This window comes from Nicotiana tabacum, chromosome 14 (assembly GCF_000715075.1).
Source record: "Nicotiana tabacum cultivar K326 chromosome 14, ASM71507v2, whole genome shotgun sequence".
Lineage (NCBI taxonomy): Eukaryota > Viridiplantae > Streptophyta > Magnoliopsida > Solanales > Solanaceae > Nicotiana > Nicotiana tabacum.
The window spans coordinates 74,651,684-74,671,193 of record NC_134093.1 but is presented as its reverse complement, the minus strand read 5'-3'; the positions used below and the strand labels follow the sequence as shown (position 1 = coordinate 74,671,193).

The 19,510-nt window shown below is 35.0% G+C and overlaps 1 protein-coding gene across 1 annotated transcript; it reads left to right on the top strand.

Moving 5' to 3' along the window:
• The first annotated feature begins 586 nt into the window (after positions 1-586).
• Positions 587-17,816, top strand: LOC107807072 (uncharacterized). The gene is made up of 9 exons (XM_016631359.2): positions 587-780; positions 863-924; positions 1,037-1,127; positions 6,891-6,977; positions 7,220-7,273; positions 15,429-15,613; positions 16,468-16,550; positions 16,660-16,760; positions 17,228-17,816. The coding sequence occupies exons 1-9, from the start codon at positions 730-732 to the stop codon at positions 17,438-17,440; spliced, it is 927 nt and encodes a 308-aa protein (XP_016486845.1). The 5' UTR covers positions 587-729; the 3' UTR covers positions 17,441-17,816.
• Positions 17,817-19,510: the final 1,694 nt, after the last annotated feature.

Here is a 19,510-nt window from a genome sequence, read left to right as displayed (position 1 = left end):
GTAATCCATGGCGCATTCTGCCTATAAAAATTAAATACAATTCTGCGAGCTAAATACTTATGATGAAAACTTGAGGATGAAAAGAGTCACAATTTTCTTACCATGACAGCATCAACCTGCAAATATAAATTATAAGGTTCCAAAGCCAATTTGAGAGATCAAAGGCTACGAAAATATTATTTACTTGCTCAGAAAAAATATGGAACACAAAGTAAAAGCACAAAATGGCTACCAGTATAAAACATACTTAATCTTCAAAAATTTAACACATGTAATAGTTAAATCACTTTGAGTTATTTCGTAAGAAATTTCGACAAAAAGATAACAATATATTTAGATGCCTCATACTATAAGATTCTTATAGGTGTTTCCTTTTAAATAGCACCCTTTTAACTAGCATACTTATTCATATACTACGATCATGTAAAACAAATAATTACAATGCATTACCTATTTATGCATATAACAGACTTTCTATGCATTTAACAGCTTAGACATCTCTAATCTGTAGCACAATTTTTTTTGGTGTATGTACTAATCAAACTTTTTCTTTTATTAAATGAAAACAAACTAAAATGATGTATAGTCCCTGTAATTGTCTTGGGTACCCCTACCTTGTGAGATATCGCAGGTTTTGTAAAACAGAATTAAACCCTGAAGAAACCCTCGTCCCTCGCCTCGCCCCCCCGACTATCGTTTCTACCATTGATAAACTCATTTACACTTGAGATGACTAAAGGAGGCAAAGCAACCGTTCTAACATTTACTGAAAAAAGCAAGGTTAGTGACCCCTTATTCATTTACAAATTTCCTTCAATTATAAGTACTATTCTTGAGATATATCCTATGCGCGCTTTGTCAGAATATATTGGAGTCAAATTGGCAAGGTTACCTTAATACCGTGAAGGCTGATGCTAAAGGAAGGTATGTGCTTTTATTTTATGACGAGAGATTACTATTATTATTATTATTATTATTAACTGAAATTGACTCCTTTCCTTCTGTTTGTCGTGTGTTTATTACGTTCTTTGTTCAGCAAAGGGGAAATATACACTTCAAAAGTCCGCTATTTGGTCAAGAGAGGCAAGCCCTACGTCTGGGTAGCCGAAAATGATATGCACAATGTGGTATATAGATGTTCCTCTAACATTTTATAATTTTGCACCCTAGTAACTAATGTTTTGGCATTATGTATTCTTTCTTTTCAACCCATAGCCAACTTATGCTTTTGAAAATATTGCAGTGGCCTCTTATCTTGCTCTTTCTTCTGTAGCATAGACTTCAAAATCTTTCAACCTAATTAAAATTTGTGTTGAATCCAAATATGATCTTTCTGGCTCTGGATTCTAGCCAACTATTGTTTAACTAAAAAACATTGTTTCTTGTGGAAAGATCAAGAAAGTATTACTAGAGTAACTATTCTCTGATTGTTCATCTAACTTGAATACGAATCAGTTTCACATTTTAAGCACTTTGATATTGGATTTTTGTAGTAATTCTAATATGCATCTATCAAGTAACATTGTTATTTCTATGAATTACTTTGTCTTACATGTGCTACCGGGTAATATGTGATAAGAAGGATGCCTCCCAAGGTGAAAAGTAAGTTATATAGAAAAGCTATAAGACCGGCTATGTTTTTTTTTTTTAATTCTTTGAAGTAAATTAGAAGACCAGCTATGTTATATGGTAGTGAATGTTGGGCTGCTAACGTTCAACTGTACAAGATGAGTTTTGCAGAAATGCGAATGCTAAGATGGATGTTCGGTTACATAAGATTAAAAATGACCACATTCGCCATAAGGTGCAAGTAGCACACATTGAGGATATGAGAGAAGGCCGCGTGACATGGTTTGATCATGTCCTGTGTCGAGAAAGTTGTCTCAAAAGACCTACAAATTCTTGGAATTATTGCAGACTTAGCCAAATATAGGGCACACTGGAAGAGAAAATCCATATAGGTGGTGATACCTACTACTTGGGACAGGTTTAGACCTAGTAATTTTATTTTATTTTATTACTGTAATGTATTTGAGCTAAATGAGGAACGATGATTCATATCGCTAACCCCAACTTGTTTGGGATTGAGGCGTAATTGTTGTACTTTGTCTTACATCGAATTGCTTATCTGGAAGCTGGCAGTGTAAAGTTGTTATCCTCTTGAGGGTATTGTAGATTTTTGTTTGGACAAGATAGTGTATAGCATCATGTTATTATTACATCAGGTGTGTTTTATGGTGTTCATAGTAACAAAAATGACAGCAGGAAACTTGCATACGAATAAGATGGACCCTACGCATTCATGATCACCCTGCTAATCAATGATATTAAGCTTATCCATGCTTATAGCCTGTGTGGCCAAGCTGCAAAAATTAGCTTATTTTGAGAAGTGCTTTTCTCAAAAATGCTTTTTTCAAAAGTACTTTTGGTGAGAAGCAGTTTGTGTTTGGCTAATTAATTTGAAAAGCACTTCTGAGCAGCAATTAGTGTTTGGCCAAGCTTTTAAAAACTGCTTCTAAGTATATTTTTCTCAAAAGTGCTTTTGGAGAGAAACTACTTTTTTCTGCTTCTCCAAAACTGCTTCTGCTTCTCCTCAAAAGCATTTTTTTTCTTCTAAAAGCTTGGCCAAACACTTCAACTTTGAAAAAAAGCACTTGGCCAAACATGCTATTAGAAATTTTGAAATTGTGCTTTATTCCCTCCCCCCTCCAAAAAAAAAAGAAATTTTTTGAGCTTGTGACTCGAGCCTTTATTTTTTTTTTGAATCAAGAATGAGCTGAGCCTTATTTTCCCTTCTTCATCTATTCTCCCCTCCTGTCTCCCTCCAATTGCCTTGTTGTGCATGGTTGTCTCCCCTTCAAAGAGAGGTTGAGTGAATGACAGTATTCTATATATTTTTCGTCCAAATACTTTCTGCTAGTAGCATGATTCATGTGTTGATACCCCAAAAAGCTCTTTGTTTTCTTGACCTACATGCGTTTTTGGAACTCAGTTTGGTGAGTTTAGATCTTATTTATTATTTATTTTAGCTTGCTGGGGCAGATTTATCTGACTATTATTTTTGGTTTATCTTGTTTCCTCACAAGTCATCTCTAAGAGAGGAAGTTTCAAGTACCTTGGGTCAATTATCCAGGGGGATGGGGAGATAGACGAATATGTCATGCATCGTATAGGGGGGTGGATGAAATGGAGGTTAGCGTCTGGAGTCCTGTGTGACAAAAATGTGCCACTGAAACTTAAAGACAAGTTCTATAAAGCGGTGGTTAGACCGGCCATGTTAAATGGGGTTGAGTGTTGGCCAACCAAGAATTCTCATATCCAAAAGATGAAAGTAACAGAGATGAGGATGCTGAGATGGATGTGTAGGCACACTAGGCTGGATATGATTAGGAATGAAGATATTCGAGAGAAGGTGGGCGTGGCTCCCATAGACGACAAGATGCGGGAAGCGAGGCTTAGATGGTTCGGGCACGTGCGGAGGAAAAGCCAAGATGCCCCGGTTAGGAGATGTGAGCGCTTTGATGGGTATGAGAAGAGGTAGAGGGCGACCTAAGAAGTATTGATGCGAGGTGATATGACAGAACATGGCGCGATTTCAAATTTCCGAGGTCATGACTCTTGATAGGAAGGTGTGGAGGTCGAGCATTAGGGTTGAACATTATGAGGTGGTCGAGCGTTTTTCTTCCTTCGTACCGGGGGTGGGGTTAGTCTGTTAGGGTATTGTCTTGGATTATTAGTGGTGTATGTTGTGTCCACACTATTTTTTCGTTTTTTTCATAGTACTGTGGCATTATTACTGGTTGTTGTTATTACTTTTCCATATATTTTATGCTTCCTACGATGCTTATATTATTTTTCTGATTTTTGTTGTTGTCACAGATTCTATTGTCTATTTTCGTTTTCTTGAGCTGAGGGTCTCTCGGAAATAGCCTCTCTACCCCTCCGGGGTAGGGGTAAGGTCTGCGTACATTCTACCTTCCCCAGACCCCACTTATGGGATTTTACTGGGTTGTTGTTGTTGTCTTGTTTCCTCCATGTAAGAAGAAGTTTTAAAATATAGGCAAGATGGCACATTCAAATATGCGTATGATATGCGTATGATATGATTAGTAATTTGTCAAAAACAAACAGCGTACAAGGGGACATATAAAAGGAGTAACAGATACCTAGATTAAATGGAAATTTAAAAACATGAAAAAAATGGAAGATAAATACGTGAAGGTGTAATAATTACAAAGCTACCTACCATTGTCGCCCCTCTAGAGGAAGTAACTCATGATTCATAGTATGGGTAAAATACATCTTGTAGGAGATTGATTTGCATAGAACTACAACTCTTGGTAAAGTTGTTATTCTTTAGACAATGCCCATCGAGTATTGGAAAGAGTAGATGATGACTTATGAATAAAATAGAAAAATAAGATCCAGTCTTGAGAATTTGTAACATTGATCAACGATGACACCAAAAATCTTATCCGTTAGATAGTTCCTTTGCCACATTTTAGTTGCTTCAAGTACCAATTATTCTATAAATTAAAGAAAACATCAATTTAAATAGTAAAGACATATCACACATGTAAATCAAAAGGCTAGAGAAGACTTGGACAAGCATTCCTCTTTGCATTATGTGGAACTGAAAGAAACCGAAGATGCTTTGATAAAAGTGAGGAAGATCTCTCGCTCGTAAAAAAAAAAGATGTATTCAGAATTTGAAAATATGGTGTAATGCTGCTTTTGGTTTTGACTCTGACGGAATACTACACTTTTAGATACGCTTTAGGTTTGAGGGGGCTGCATCCAGTTTGGTACCTTTTGTAATGATGCAGTTTCATCTCGGTACTGCCTGGCATTTTTTTAGTAAATTATCTTTTACTACAACAACAACAACAAACCCAGTGAGTTCCCACAAGTGGGGTCTTGGGAGGGTAGTGTGTACATAGACCTTTTCCCTACCTTGGGAGGCCAGAGAGGCTGTTTCCGATAGACTTTCGGCTAAAGAGGCAACAAGTGGTAACAACAAGATATTAAGAAAATCGAAGCGAAAGAATACAATCAAACAATAGGTAGTACTAACAATCCAAGAATAGAGGGATACCATGCTAACCCTTATGCTAACGATCGGAGAACGAAAAAGGAAAATGCTCCACTGCCTACTAACATTCCACCCTAATTCTCGACCTCCACACCCTCATACCAAGGATCATGTCTTCGGTAAGCTCCAGCTGCGCCATGTCTTGCCTAATCACCTTATTTGGCCTACCTTTACCCCCTCTTCATACCCACCAAGGTCAACCTCTCACACCTCCTAACTGAGGCATCTGTGCTTCTCCTATTCACATGTCCGAATCATCTCAGCCTCACCTCCCGCATCTTATCCTCCACGGTGGCCACTCACCTTTTTCCGAATAACTGCATTCCTAATCTTATCTAACCTGGTATGCTCGTATATCCATCTCAACATACTTATTTCAGCTACTTTCAGCTTTTGAATATGAGAGTTCTTGACTGGCCAAAAAAATAAGACGACGATGGCTGGAAAAGGGCAGCACAGTGCACAAGGCATCCCGCGTTCACTCAGGGTCCGGGGAAGGGCCGCACCCAAAGGGCTGTGATGTAGTCAGCCTAACCTAATGCGAGCATTAGTGGCTGCTTTCATGGCTTGAACCCGTGAGCTATATGTCACACAATGGCTGATGAATGAAATAAGAACATCAGGCACACTCTCGAGAGTTTCACCATTTATTATAAGATACTGAACATATCTTCTAATTAGTTCCTTTACCACAATAAATCTACTTCAAGTACCAATTATCCTGTATAAGATTATTAAACAGAAGACTATAACACTGAGAAATCTATATGCTAAAAAGGAGGAATATGAGAAGGGAAAGGAAGACTGTACATGTTTTTGCATCCATGGCCTATTGAATTTAATATGAAATAAGAGTAGGTGAGACTTTCCGAAGCGTGATGATTAGAAATCTGGATCAATATGGACTTCCATATGGATTACGAAGCTCATTGCAAATCCATTTTGAGTAGGATTATTTTCTCTTAATTACAAATTCAGGCTTGTGATTTATAAGTCAGATTCTACAAGAGGGGTGAAGTTTGGGTTATCACATTTAGAACAGATCAAAACTGAGGAGATGGTGTGAGTTATTTTAGGGTGTTGATGCTTAACTTTTTTTGTATCTATAAAGATTTTCCCTGGTCTGAGAAGCAAGGCACCTGGAGAATTAACTAAGCCTGTTTCTTAAGGACCTTCCTGTAAACAGGGAAACTTTCTTTTGGGGAACGTTAAATAAGACGGGAAAAATGCTGAAAAGAAGATTTGAATTACTTTATGTAGAAATAACTAAGCCTCTGGTGAATAATCTGAATTACCTTGTACGATGGCTCTTTGTGTCATTTCCTTTTTTCTTGATTTCTACATGCCTGGGAAGCCAGATTTATTTTATTGTCTGTACTTTACTTTACTTTTAGAGCTTAAGCCCCTAATTTCTAGTCAATGATGATTCTTATTCTCTCAAAACCTTTCTCTTGAAGCTATAGCTATCAGAGACGATATACGACGGAGTGATTATGACGGTATATTAGTTGGAGACGGTATCACAAGGATATAATTAGATCTGTCTTGAACAGATATTGCTATAGGACTTCATAACTTTTTCATAAACTTCTTTTAGGAAATTTCTTAGTTTTTATTTTAATTCAAGAATTCCTGGTTTCGGTTTTAGAGCTCTACGTTAGTTTCTGAAACTGTAAGGGAGAATAAAATTCTTTGGCTACTAGCAATACCAATTTTATTTCTGATGCAGACTTCATTGTTAGATTGTTCATTTGGAAGATAGAGCATACCTGACATTCAGTTTCTCCTTTCTGTGTAGAACACAATGATAGATGAGCGTGGATCTTTTGCTGTGACCAGTCCCATGCCAGGTCCACTGGCAAATCTACTCAAGTCCATCAAGAAAGTGGGTATAGAACCATTCATTTGCCTATACTTCTTGTTCTCCTCCTGATAGCTTAAACTTTAGCATTCAAAATATATTTTCTAATATGGCTATCAGTCACTGAAGTGGTTTATTATGTTGTATATCACTTTCTTGTTTCCATTTGGTTCTTTTACTGGAGTAACTTTCCTCTCACAGAGTGCATCCTTATTTTTGGTGAATATTTAGCTTTTGTGTACAAACTGACAAAGCCTATTATGCAGCTACCAGCTCGGGTTGCTCTGATGGGTGAAGTTCTGCCTCTTAAAGATGAAAAGGTGTGCTTTATACAGTCCTACTCTTTACCAATTAGTGACACTTTATTTAGTCTCTATTATTTCTCGTTTGAATATTCAACTCATTTGTGCTATCTTTTGCTTTTCTGAGGAACTCTGAGTCAGCTTATGTATGTTCTGCTAAATAGCAGTCTCCTTTGGTGATATCAGCATCCCAACTATTCATAGCAGTGAAACTATGCGTGAGGGGTCTTTTTTAGGGGGGGGGTTGACAAGCGTCTCCCAAATGCGATTTTGGAAAACCTTTTAGGGATGTGAGTTCGACGCTGCATGGACATGAAATAAGTGCATATTACTCATCCATCCCTTTTGGTATTCACCCAGGAAACTATAATCATCCCTCTGTATGAGTGTAGTAGATTTAAAAAATCTGAAATAATGAGATGTACCAAATACTAGAAAGTTGGATAATAACAGAAAACAGTACAAATTATAGAGAAAAAGATTCATGAGGAAATGAGTGATTATAATTTTTTTGATCAGTAAATGATGTGTATATAAATATCAGCATCAAGTGAGTGGTGAGGAATATATACAGTATAGCAACACTACAGGTTTCATAATGTGCTCAAAAAATCTAACATGACTTCTACATCGTTAAATGAAGCCATGGTGCACCAAAAAGAGAGTAAATAAATACATCTAGATTTGACTATTAAAACAGATTCTTTCTTGTTCTAAAAACCCTAGAGTTCCTTTCTTCCAGATTATCCACCAGTTAGCTGCGGAGAGATGATAAGTTTTAAAGAGAGATGGAGACTTTCTCGTTTGGCTGAATAGGTTCAAATTCTGAACTGGAGGTTGGTTACCGGTCATCATATATATATATATATATATATTTCGGCACGTGCTTTGCACATGTATGTGGAGTCATGTAGCACCTGATTTTGTAAAATAATATCAATATTATTAAAACAAAGATTTGAGTAAATAATTATACAGGAAACAATAAAATACATGGTTTTGTGGATCATTGTATAGTAATTTATTCGTCGAATTTAAGATGATTGGATATCATCTGAGCATACAAAGATAATAATCAAACTATAATAAGATACATGTGATTTATTTACTTATCTTGATTTTATGGGGTACAAAGATGTAACGAAGCGTATCTCACCTACTACGTCCTTATAGATGATATTCCTAGTGTATGTTCCTTTCATCCGTTTCAATTGCTCTGGCATGAGTAGAACTCTTGTTGTCGACTTTGATATCCCCTTAACATGAAGTTGGCCATGCGAGAAAACAAAGCTAAACTGATTTCTCAAGTGTATTGTCCTCTTTAAATTCTACCATAGCACTACGAATCAATCCGAGCACATAAGATGAACAAAAAATGTGTATATCCAAAACATGTATTATGAACTTTTGTGTTTGAGTGGTTACAGAGGGCTATTGGGGAGGAAGAGGTGAGGGACTTGATCCACGCACCTTTCAAAAGATGATTGAGTACTCCCAAAACTTTGATAAGTTAAATGTTTTCGGCGTGTGTGTGACACTATTAGTACTTCTGATTTATTAGATATTGGTTCTTGACTTATTTATTACAAAAGTAAAAAATTAAAACAAATCAGAGAAGACTATCAAGTGCGACACATTAGAAAATTGATGATTCAGTGCACAATACATGGGATTAAAGAACGAGCTAACAAATGTAGAAGCACTACAAAGGGAGTACATAATAAAGATTTAGTAAAATAAACAACAAAATTGAATATGCCATTCTCTCTTGAAAGCTTGATCAAAATAACTAATTCTCCATGAAAGAATCAAATAGCATGACACTAGGTTAACGGAAAGCCAAAATCTTGAGGTAAGATTAAACATGATCAATATAGAAAACGTACATCATAAACAAGGGCCCCAGTAGAATGGTTCAATTGGTTTTTGTGGCTCATTTCAATATTTATTTAATTTTATGTTAAATCTCCCAAGTAATATTTATTTTTACATATAAGAGATTTGAAAATAAAATATAAGAGGTCTTTGCACAGTAATAAGAGTCATGTTGAACCATTATTTCCTACAAGGGAGCACTAGGAGGAGTAGTTGCATTTGAGAAAATTTAGAGGCACTATGGTATCTTTTTTTCAATGTTTAGAGTCATAGTATGAGATTGAGGAACCTGAAACATTTTCCTCTCTCGATTCATTCTTTGATATAGAACCTCATCCATAGCACTTTTTTTTTTGTGGTTCACTGTTGCAAAACCTATTTGGTCATTTCCATAAAACTCATAGTCCGAGTATTAGAGCGATGAGTTGGCTGCTTCCTTTTTAACCCAGTCAACTTCGTGGCATTTGTGTTATCAATAAATATTGTCTCATTCAGTTCATTTTCAATACTCTTGCTTGGAGCTGAATCTTCATGTGATTCATTTCTCTTCTTTACATGCTTTAACTTCGCAACTAACTCGTTCGCACGGAAATTTTCAAATGTTAAAGGCCTCATTAGAAGGTCATTAAGCACTATACGTATCATTTATAAGCTAGCAATAACTACAATTATCGATAAATCCATTTGGATATGTGGACATGTATTTTACATGGTTTGAAGGATTATAATGATATTTAGAAGTGGGGAGAAGTAGCTTGAAACAAGTTAGAATTGTTGAAGAGAAAAAGACGCCCAAAGTCGCACCTGACCTAACTTCAAACGATCATATCTCGCTGTGTATAATGAGTTACACTGTGGATAGGATATCAAATTAAAGCTCTTTGAGTCTAGTTTCAAATGGTTCAAACAATTCGTCATTTGGACTTTTGTACAAAACATTATGACCAATTTATTGAGCACTATCCAACATGCGCGCCCGACTGCGTGGCCGCGTACCTGAAGAAGTTGGCTGCCCCAAGTGCACGCCAAGATGCGCGTTTAAGTCTTAGATGCGCGCCAGCGCACCTGGGAAGGTTATACATACCCCTAGGTCGGGGAGAGATGATTTGGGGTCAAATTTTGGGAGTTCATTGGGGCTTTTGAAGAGGATTTCGACCAAGGCTTCACTTGGATCATACAAGGTGAGTTTTTATCCAAGTTTTGTGGTAATTCAGGTTGATTAACACTAATAGCAACAAGATTCAACCATGGAACTTGTTAAATTCTTCCAAATCCTCCAAGAACACAAAAAAGGAGATTTTCAAGATTTGTCTTCAAGAGGTAATCCCACTACTCAATGTTCATCTATTGCGTATAAATAAGTATATAGAAGGTGATTTGGAGTAAAAATCATGGTTTGGTTAAGTTGGGAGATGAACCCTAGAAATGGGTATTGTGAATAAGATTGGCTAGTGGGTACAGACGATGAATAGTGTCAATTTGGTGAAAATGAGTTAAATGATATTTTCTATAATCTTGTGAGCAATTCAATTATTGAATATCGTATTGTTGTGTATGCAATGAGAGATTTAGAGTTAAAAACTCAAGAACCGACTTCTATGGTGGGAATATCAATTTTTACTAGACTTGTAAAGTTGGACCTAAGTGTTGAACAAATAGTTGACTTAGTTGGTGTTATTGTAACATGTCCTTGACGAATATGAGTTGTTATGTATATATTGGCTTGTTGGCGACGTTTAAGAGTTCTAAATGAATTAGAGCCTTATAGTACTATTTTGGAGCTTGGGCTGAAGGTAAGTTGATTAAAACTTACTCTACTTAAGAGATGTTCTCTAAACACTTGTTTTGACTTGATACATGAGATTGTTCGCAAATGTGCATCCGCACTCGTTGGGACAAGCGGGAAAGGATGTTACCATGGTCTTTGAGTCGTGTTGCATATGAAATGGTGCCATGTTATTTTGTAAAATCCTGTTGTCAAAAACTTGTTAGCAAATGACACTTGAGGCAAATGTTATAAGTTTTATTAAAAACTTATGTTGATGATAAAGGGATTAAACGCTTGAGTTCTATTGTCACCTTTGTTTTATAAAATGAGGAATGTAATATTTCTAAAATCTTTATATTTCGAAGTAGCACTTGTTAAATCTTTAAGGATTGAAATCTCATTTTGTTAATTGCTTAATATGAAATGAAGAAGGATCTTATTTGATTTTATTCAAACGATTTGGATTGACTATTCACGTCATGATTTGATAAAATAGATACTTTGAGGCTATTCGGCTATGAATCTGTTTTTGGAGTATCAAATATTTTGAGAGTTACTTGTGTTCACCAAGATTGGTTTCGGATATATCGTGTTTCGTCGTCATGAAACTACGTGTCGGTGTAGGCGTAGATGGCCACTTTGTGGTATAGACTACGACAGAGTATCCTCTTTGAGAGGTGCTATTTTGTGCTATTAATAGCATGACTGAGTTGATTCATACGGCACTGCGATGAGACGATCTGAGTAAGTAGGGTATATGATACTTGCTGCTAGATATATAACCTAGTTGACCTTCTTGTGTCGGTGATGGTATAGTAGTCCTGATGGAAGATAAAAGATGATTTTGTTATGTATAGGTCTAAGGAGCCGAAAGTGATTTCAATGACTTGATGAAGTTGAAATGGTTTTGCATGATTTTATTAGAATCATGGGTTGATATAAATATTTTAAAAGTTTGTATCATGATTTACATTTTACTAGTCTTTTTATTTAAAATGATAAAGAGTATGAACTTGTGTAATGGTTTATCGCTTCATATAAAATGTTGGTTGCATATGTTTTATAAAGCCTTGTCCCAGGAACTCGAGTTAAGGATAGGGATGGGCATATTTCGGTTAGAACCGAAGAAACCGACCGAACCGAAAATACTTTTATTTCGGTTTTTTCGGTCGGTTTCGATTTAAAATTTTAAAATTTCAGTTTTTCGGTTGTTAATTTATTTAGTTCGGTTAACCGAAAAATCGAATTATTAGCATACAGATTCTTTAAGTTATATATAGGCTAAGCCCATATAATACATTAATACTATTAGGTCCAATCCATCAAAGACCCAACCCAATTAAGTAATATGATAGTTCCATAGCATATATGATAGTATACCGGAAGATTTCACACACAGTTTTAATTTACACTATGTTTGAATTTTATGATCCATAATAGTGTGCAAAGTTTATTCTATTTTTTTTAATAAACACAGTATTTCCAAGAAGTCCGAAGTTTTGGAAAAAAACAACAAATTCGCTAGTCCTATTATTACATAGAAGGAGCCCAATATGATAATGTTCAAACCGAAAACCGATTCGAAATAAACCGAACCGAAATTAGAAAACCGAACTGGACCGAACTTATTTCAGTTCGGTTTCGGTTACTACTTTTACAAAACCGAAAACCAAATAACCGAACCGAATTTCTTCAAACCGAACCAAACTAACCGAACGCTCACCCCTAATCAAGAACCTTTTTAAGTCTATTAAAGCACCTTAGATATAATCTTGTAGATGCTACCCTACCCACTAGACTAATAGGTCTATAATCTCTGATGCACGTCGCTCCCTCTTTTTTCGGCACGATATCTAGGAAAAAAGTGTCGAAGCTACGTCTTAGAGTTGTGCTGGGGACTAGGCCTCTGGACCTGATGACTTCATATTAGCTTTCTTCCAGCAATGTTGGAGCACAGTGAAGGGGGAGCTGATGGAGGCTTTTGGGAAATTCCACGAGTCTAGAGAGCTCGAGAGGATAGATTTAGATTTTTTCTTCTAAGTTATGGCAAAAACATGAAACTTGTTTCATAGCAAATATACCAATACACTTCTACATAGTTTTAGTAATAAACAAACCATCTGCTAGGGTATTCTTAAAAAAAAGGGGATGTGATATGTACTAACAAGAAAATAAAAAAACTAAAAAGAAAGAGATAGTAATAGTACTCAGACATTTGTTAACTTGGTGAAACACAAAATTTGGTGCCGTCAAAGAAAAGAAGGAAGATATCATACCCCCAAAAAATAGTGGAACGAAGAAAGCTTGTGAGAAAACCCCAACACAAAAGACATTATTATCAATCTTTAGTAGTATTCAAAATTTTATCAGAACACTCTATTTGCTACATTATTAGTAAACTTTAATAAATACTTTTTCCTAGAAAATATTTTTCACCCTCCAATCAAAAATTACCTGAAAGCATTATCTTGAAAAATATTTTTCAAAAGATAAGTTTTTTTTACAAAATAGTTTTTAGAAAATGTGTCAGGCTTGCCGAACAGACTAGAGCATGAAAATAGTATAACCAAAACCAAGTTATTTCTCTTATAAACACTTGCATTTGATGTTTAATAGTAACAAACTACGGTGAAAGCCCAAGGAAGCTAATGGTTTTAATTGCATTGACTTGGCACAGGCAGCATAAGTTATTTCTCCTAGAATGGTAAAACTTTTCCTATTGCCGGCCAGGAAAATTTTGAATTGTTCTCACTACTGAGAAATCTAACTTCTCATGTCATCAACTCATGGAGGCAACTTACTGCCTGAAAACACATAGGCATGTAACTCTTTCTCTGCGTTTCTATTAAGTCAACCTATTACAAACACAACAATTGCATAGAATGGTATCATTATCAACTCTTTCAACAATATATAATGCCAGAATTAAGTCTTTATCCTTGGGGCCATTTGGTAGGGTGTATAATATAGTACTGAATATGGTATATTAGTAATGCTGGGATTAGTAATACCGAGATCGGTTATGCTGAGATTATTTCTTATTGACTGATTGGTTTGGTGTATTAAAAATAACATGCATTGCATAATTTTGATTTTTTTTTGTTTGTTTACAAAAATACCCTCCACATTCTTTAAAAAAGATTTGGAGAAGGTTTTGAACGGAAAATTCTATCTTTATACATACTTATCCATGCATTAAAAACAATGGTATTGCTAATGCTATGGTTTGCTATGTATAAGAATAGTACTGAATAGAGTGTATAACTAATACAAGTATTAGTTATACATAGGTTAAAAAATACTAACAAACAAGGATTAATAATACCAAAGCTAATACATGTATTATTTTCCCTAATATATCCTACCAAACGACCCCTTAAGGTTAATGCTGCTATTATCATCTCTAGAAAAGGCAATAATCACAAATTCAGAATTAAAACCATGGTATTTTACAAGGCATCGTCATCAAAAGCATTTTTCTATTACTTAGTTATCAGAATTGAGAGACTAATTAAAAGTGAACATTCCACCAATGTATTCTCAGGGAAATCAAATTTACCGTATATACACATTTAGAAAGCACCAGGCGACAAACTATATCCTGCAAGTCAGCAGCAAATTCAGCCTAACCAGCGTGACAAAGATCCTAAAGTTGATTCTTCCTTCTCTCGTATTCTTCTGCTCTCTGGCATCCGCCCAGGGGCATCTTCCGTTGCAGTGGCGACATGATTTTTCAAGATCTTTGATACTCCAAAAAGTAGCAATAATTTGATAATAGAAGAACAAAAGAAGTGAAGTCGTTTGAATGAAGAAGTTTTCGTTCAATAGAAGTTGTCCGAAGGTGCGCATCGCTTCATATATGAAACCGTGGGTTTAATTAGGGTTGTTGTGTAGCGTTTTGCTTTTATTATTTGTACGTAGTAAAAATGGTATATTTGTGATTTAACTTTTAACTTCTGGGCTTCTCATTCTTAATACGTATATATAGTACACTTCATTTTTTGAGAATGGTAACATTTTATAAAAGAAAACAGCACAAATTTTGTGCTGCTAAAAGTGACAAAATACATCCAAAAACAGTAAAGAATCCCCTACTACAAAAACTTACAAGGATTATATGATATCAAGTATGGAGTCACTATCATTTACAGGGCATTCTTTACACCTATATATATATAGTACACATCATTTAACAAATTTATAAGTGGAAAGATGTATCTGTTGGGTGATACACCTATCATTGCCCAACATCTTAATCCTTGCAAAAAAAATGGCCGTGATATGGCTTCTCATAGTTATATTTCTGCTTTTCATAAAATTGTTTGGTTCGACAATTCTGTGTAGTATATGCTAACTGAGGAGCTGAGTTGATATAGTGGTAGCTCGTAACCATTACCTGTTATACAGCTAAATTGGCTAGCTAAAAGAGACCCGTTACTGAAATGAAATTTGTTTCTTTTCACTAAACAACTTCATGCGGAACAGTAAGAAGTGATTTCCCTGACTGTTTCTTCTTTCTCTCCATGACAGGCTAAATTAGCTAGAGAGAGCCTTAAGGAAGTCATATCATCTGAAAGGAGCATGATAGAGAAATTCTCTTACTCCGTTTTGGGTATATTGAGTTCATCTTCCCTTGGTGTTACATGCCGAGGTGACAAACTCCAGGAATTATTTGATGCGGACAAAGGATATGTTGTGTTCAAGTTCAATCCAAGGTGAAAAGATTTAATTAAGCTAGATTATCATGTACTCTTTTAATTTTTATTTTTTTTTATAGATGAAGGATTATTATGTAGTCTTCTAAAGTGTGATCTTTGATTCCTCCTAACCTTCTGGCCCTCTGCAATATTAAACTGAGTCAAACATGGAAATGACTTTAAGCTGTTGAGATGACTACTTATTCAACTAGAAAACAAAAGAAGCTTGAGATGAGATCCTTACGTTTGCACTGCTTTCTTAAAGCTACTATTAGCACGACTGGCTCTGGAACCTAGTTTGATTGCTAATCGTTGTGATTGTTGATTGATATTCTTATCCTCCTAGGTAATACCTATACTCAAATTTTTGTGAACTTTTCGATGAAACATATATTAAAAATTTGTCAGCTTTTAGATAAATGGGATTGGATCTCCAGAAATACTTATATAGGCTGTAGCTTCTCTTTAATTTACTCCCTGGTTGTGCATGTGATGCAATTTTACTGTGCTTGAAAATTACGGAGTTAGTTAACTTGCATATTATAATGGTTGATAAAAATACTAATGTACTTTTCTGACTTAGATGTTTCAGCTTATTGTTTATTCTTGAATTGCTTATTTGCTTTAAACTCTTGAAAACCTCTGAGTACATTATTGTGTACACGTGTGCAAACAATTTTGGGAACTTTCTTCTATGGTAAACCTCACCCACCAAATTAACCGCCCCCCTTTCTCCCCAACAAAAAAAAAAACTTTTGGAACATTGCAATATGAAAAATGTATAACATAAATTGGATGGATGGAATAATTAAATAAATCTGAGAACTGACTAGAAATATGTCTTGACATATGGAAAATTATCTACTCCACAGCTCATGCATGTATATTGATAGTACTGGAGGGACTCATGAAGTAGATCTTGAGGAAGTCCAAGCAACAAAGCCTGATCCTTTATGTAAGAGACTTAGAACTCAACTGTTGATGTTTGCTGCGTATCTGATCTTTTTGAGGACCAATGCATTCTCATTAGCATTATGCTCTAAATGTATGTTTTCCATTTGTAGCATCATATACTATGAGCCTAATTGATGGAATTAATCAAAGTGAGGCGAGGCGTAGAGCTCTAATTCTCTTCTGCATCACACACTTGAATAAGAATGCAAAGGTGATCTTCTGGTAGTCTCTGAAAGCTTTGGTTAAAATGTATTTGTTCTCTGAGTTCTCTTGCTAATAATCTAGTAGGCGATTTACTTCTACTTTTGCTTGGAAGTTCGAAGATAAATTGTAGCAGTGTATTTAGGGCCAATATACCTTCGCGTGTCAATTGATTAAACTCGAAACATTGTTTGTGCATAACCAGGCAAATGTTTACACATGTTCACAGCCATTTTTTTTTTCCAGCTTTCATGGCTGGGAGATCCTTTGATTTTATGTCTTGACTTATAATTGTTGCAGCATATCATTGATGTGATCCTGCTTGTTACTATTCGTGATACCCTTAAGCCATAAATCCATGCTGAACATCAACAGATATTGTCCTTGGCCTGCTAATTTGCATTGTCATTCAGTCAATATATAAATTACTGCTGGCTGATACGCAGAAGAGAAACTGATAGCTGGTTTTATGTGAAGGATGCCTATCTGCTTTCTATAGATCAGAAAGGATTTGATGTGCTGGGGAAAGTTTTAGGTCCAGTAAGGAGCGATGGTTCTCGTGAATATCAGTGGAGGAAGTTCAGAATTCCATTGAAAGAAGAGGCACACAGTGTTGAAATATTCTGCCGTCAGCTTGTTGAAATGGAGGAGAAAGCGCTCACGAGCTTCTCTAACTTTACTGGCCTATAAATAAGGGTAGAATCAGCTTGTATCAGCATCACCTGACTGGTGTGAAGAAAAAGCAAGGAGTAATGATAGGCAAGCCCCAGAGGGAACAACTGCAAGGTCACTTTTGACGAACTGCGATGGAGGGCCCTAGCAAGGAACAGAAAGATGCATTGCATTTTATTGCAGAAGAGTGAGCTTGTGAGTTGGGCTGTGTTCATGTCCGATCTTATAACCTAAGCTTTCTGAAATTTTGTAATCATAAAATATAACCTTAACTAAGACATGACATCCAAGTTTGAGGAACGTGATTCATTTCATTGTGATGTAGACTGTAAAAAGCTGATCGTTGGTACGAGTTTGCATATACTCACGTATACTCAAGGAAACGTGTTTCATTCGATGAAGTTATACCGCATTTATTTAAGGGAAAAGGGTAAAAAATGCCCCTCAACTATGGAAAATAGAGCAAATTTGTTTTTATTTAAATTTAGTCTCAGACATGCTCTTATCATTAGTGAATTGTTTCAGATTTGCCATAGAAAATAGAGCAAAATTGCCCTCAGTTTGACTTTAGTTTCAAATATGCCCTTATTATGATGAATAGAGATTTATATTTGCTCCTCAAAACTAACGGAATTTATTTTTTTTTATCAAAATCCTTCTATTTTAGGGTCAAATATTTATTTGGTTACTATTTAAAAAACAAGAGGAAGAAGAAGAGAATAAAATGAGAGAAAAAGAACATGTAGAGTTTGTTTAAAAAAAAGAGATTCATAAAATATTTTATTTTACTCAAAGGATATCTAATCATATCTCTCAGTTTTTGTCTTTGTGACCATTACTACTTTTTTGTTTACGCAATTGCAATTATATGCATAAATTTCAAAGGAATAAAATTAATATTTTATAGATTTTGTTCTTTCCAGCATAACAAAGATTGCAATTTCTTTAGCAATATCAAAACTTGTTGCTAAGTGTATATAATAACTCCCTGTAATTATCTATTTACTTTCAATTTTTCACTAATTTAAGCTAGCGTTTGTACATAGATTTTGTTGAAACTTGTAAATTATTTTTTTCAAAGTTGTGTTGAAAAATAATTTTTGGAAGTTGAAGTTGCATTTGGACATACATTTTACTTGAAAAAAATATTGAAGTGTTGTGAATGGAAGAAAAATTTTCATCCAATTTGTTTTCATTTTTTTTTTTTAAAAACTGATCAAATTCCATGAACAAACAATGTTTTCAATTTTTTTTTGGGGAAAAAAGTAGCCAAAATCTATGTCCAAACGGGAGCTAAGAATTTCAATTTCTATTTGGGTTCATGAAGATTTATATTTTTCCCATGAAAAATATTTGATTTTCTAAAATTGGTGTTCTGTTTAATTGTTGTTAAATTTAAGGAGCGTAAAGATTTTTAAATAGGGGAAAGACATGAAGATGATGAACAATTAGATATATTTCGGATCTTCTAACCATTTTTATGTGTGTAATTTTCTTGTTAATTTTTTTTACAAGAAATTTTCGGGGTTAATAATTATTGTCTTGCAATGTGGCACTCCTTCATAATAATAAAATATATTTAAATGGGTAAAAGTAAGAAATTAAAAATCTCTTACTTTTGAGGGGTTAATCTGAGCCAGTCCACTAGGACATATTTGGGACCAAAGTTAACAAAAGGGTAAATTTGTTGTATTTCCCATAGATGAGGGGACAAATCTGAACCAATCCACTAATGATAAGGGCATGTGCGAGATCAAATTCAAAATAAAGACAACTTTGCTCTATTTTCCACAATGGAGGGACATTTTTGGTCCTTTTCCCTTTATCTAATGGAAGAGATAATACTCATTTTTTTAGCAATAATAATAATAATAATAATAATAATAATATATTATGTATAATCTTACAAATAAGATATAAAAAAAGTAATGCGTATGTACATACTAGCACCCCAGCATCTTGATTACTTTCAAGTTCCTTCATCTTGGCTTCAAACTCTATCATTGTATGCAAGTTTTTACTCCATCCAATTATTGAATGGCTTGCACAAGCACTTCCTCTCTCTTCTGGTTACTAGTAGAAGACAAC

Coding starts and splice junctions, on each gene's coding strand:
- LOC107807072 (XM_016631359.2), top strand. CDS start 730: ATGACTAAAGGAGGCAAAGCAACCGTTCTAACATTTACTGAAAAAAGC. Junction 925..1,036: donor AAGGCTGATGCTAAAGGAAG/GTATGTGCTTTT, acceptor TTCTTTGTTCAG/CAAAGGGGAAATATACACTT. Junction 6,978..7,219: donor TACTCAAGTCCATCAAGAAA/GTGGGTATAGAA, acceptor CCTATTATGCAG/CTACCAGCTCGGGTTGCTCT.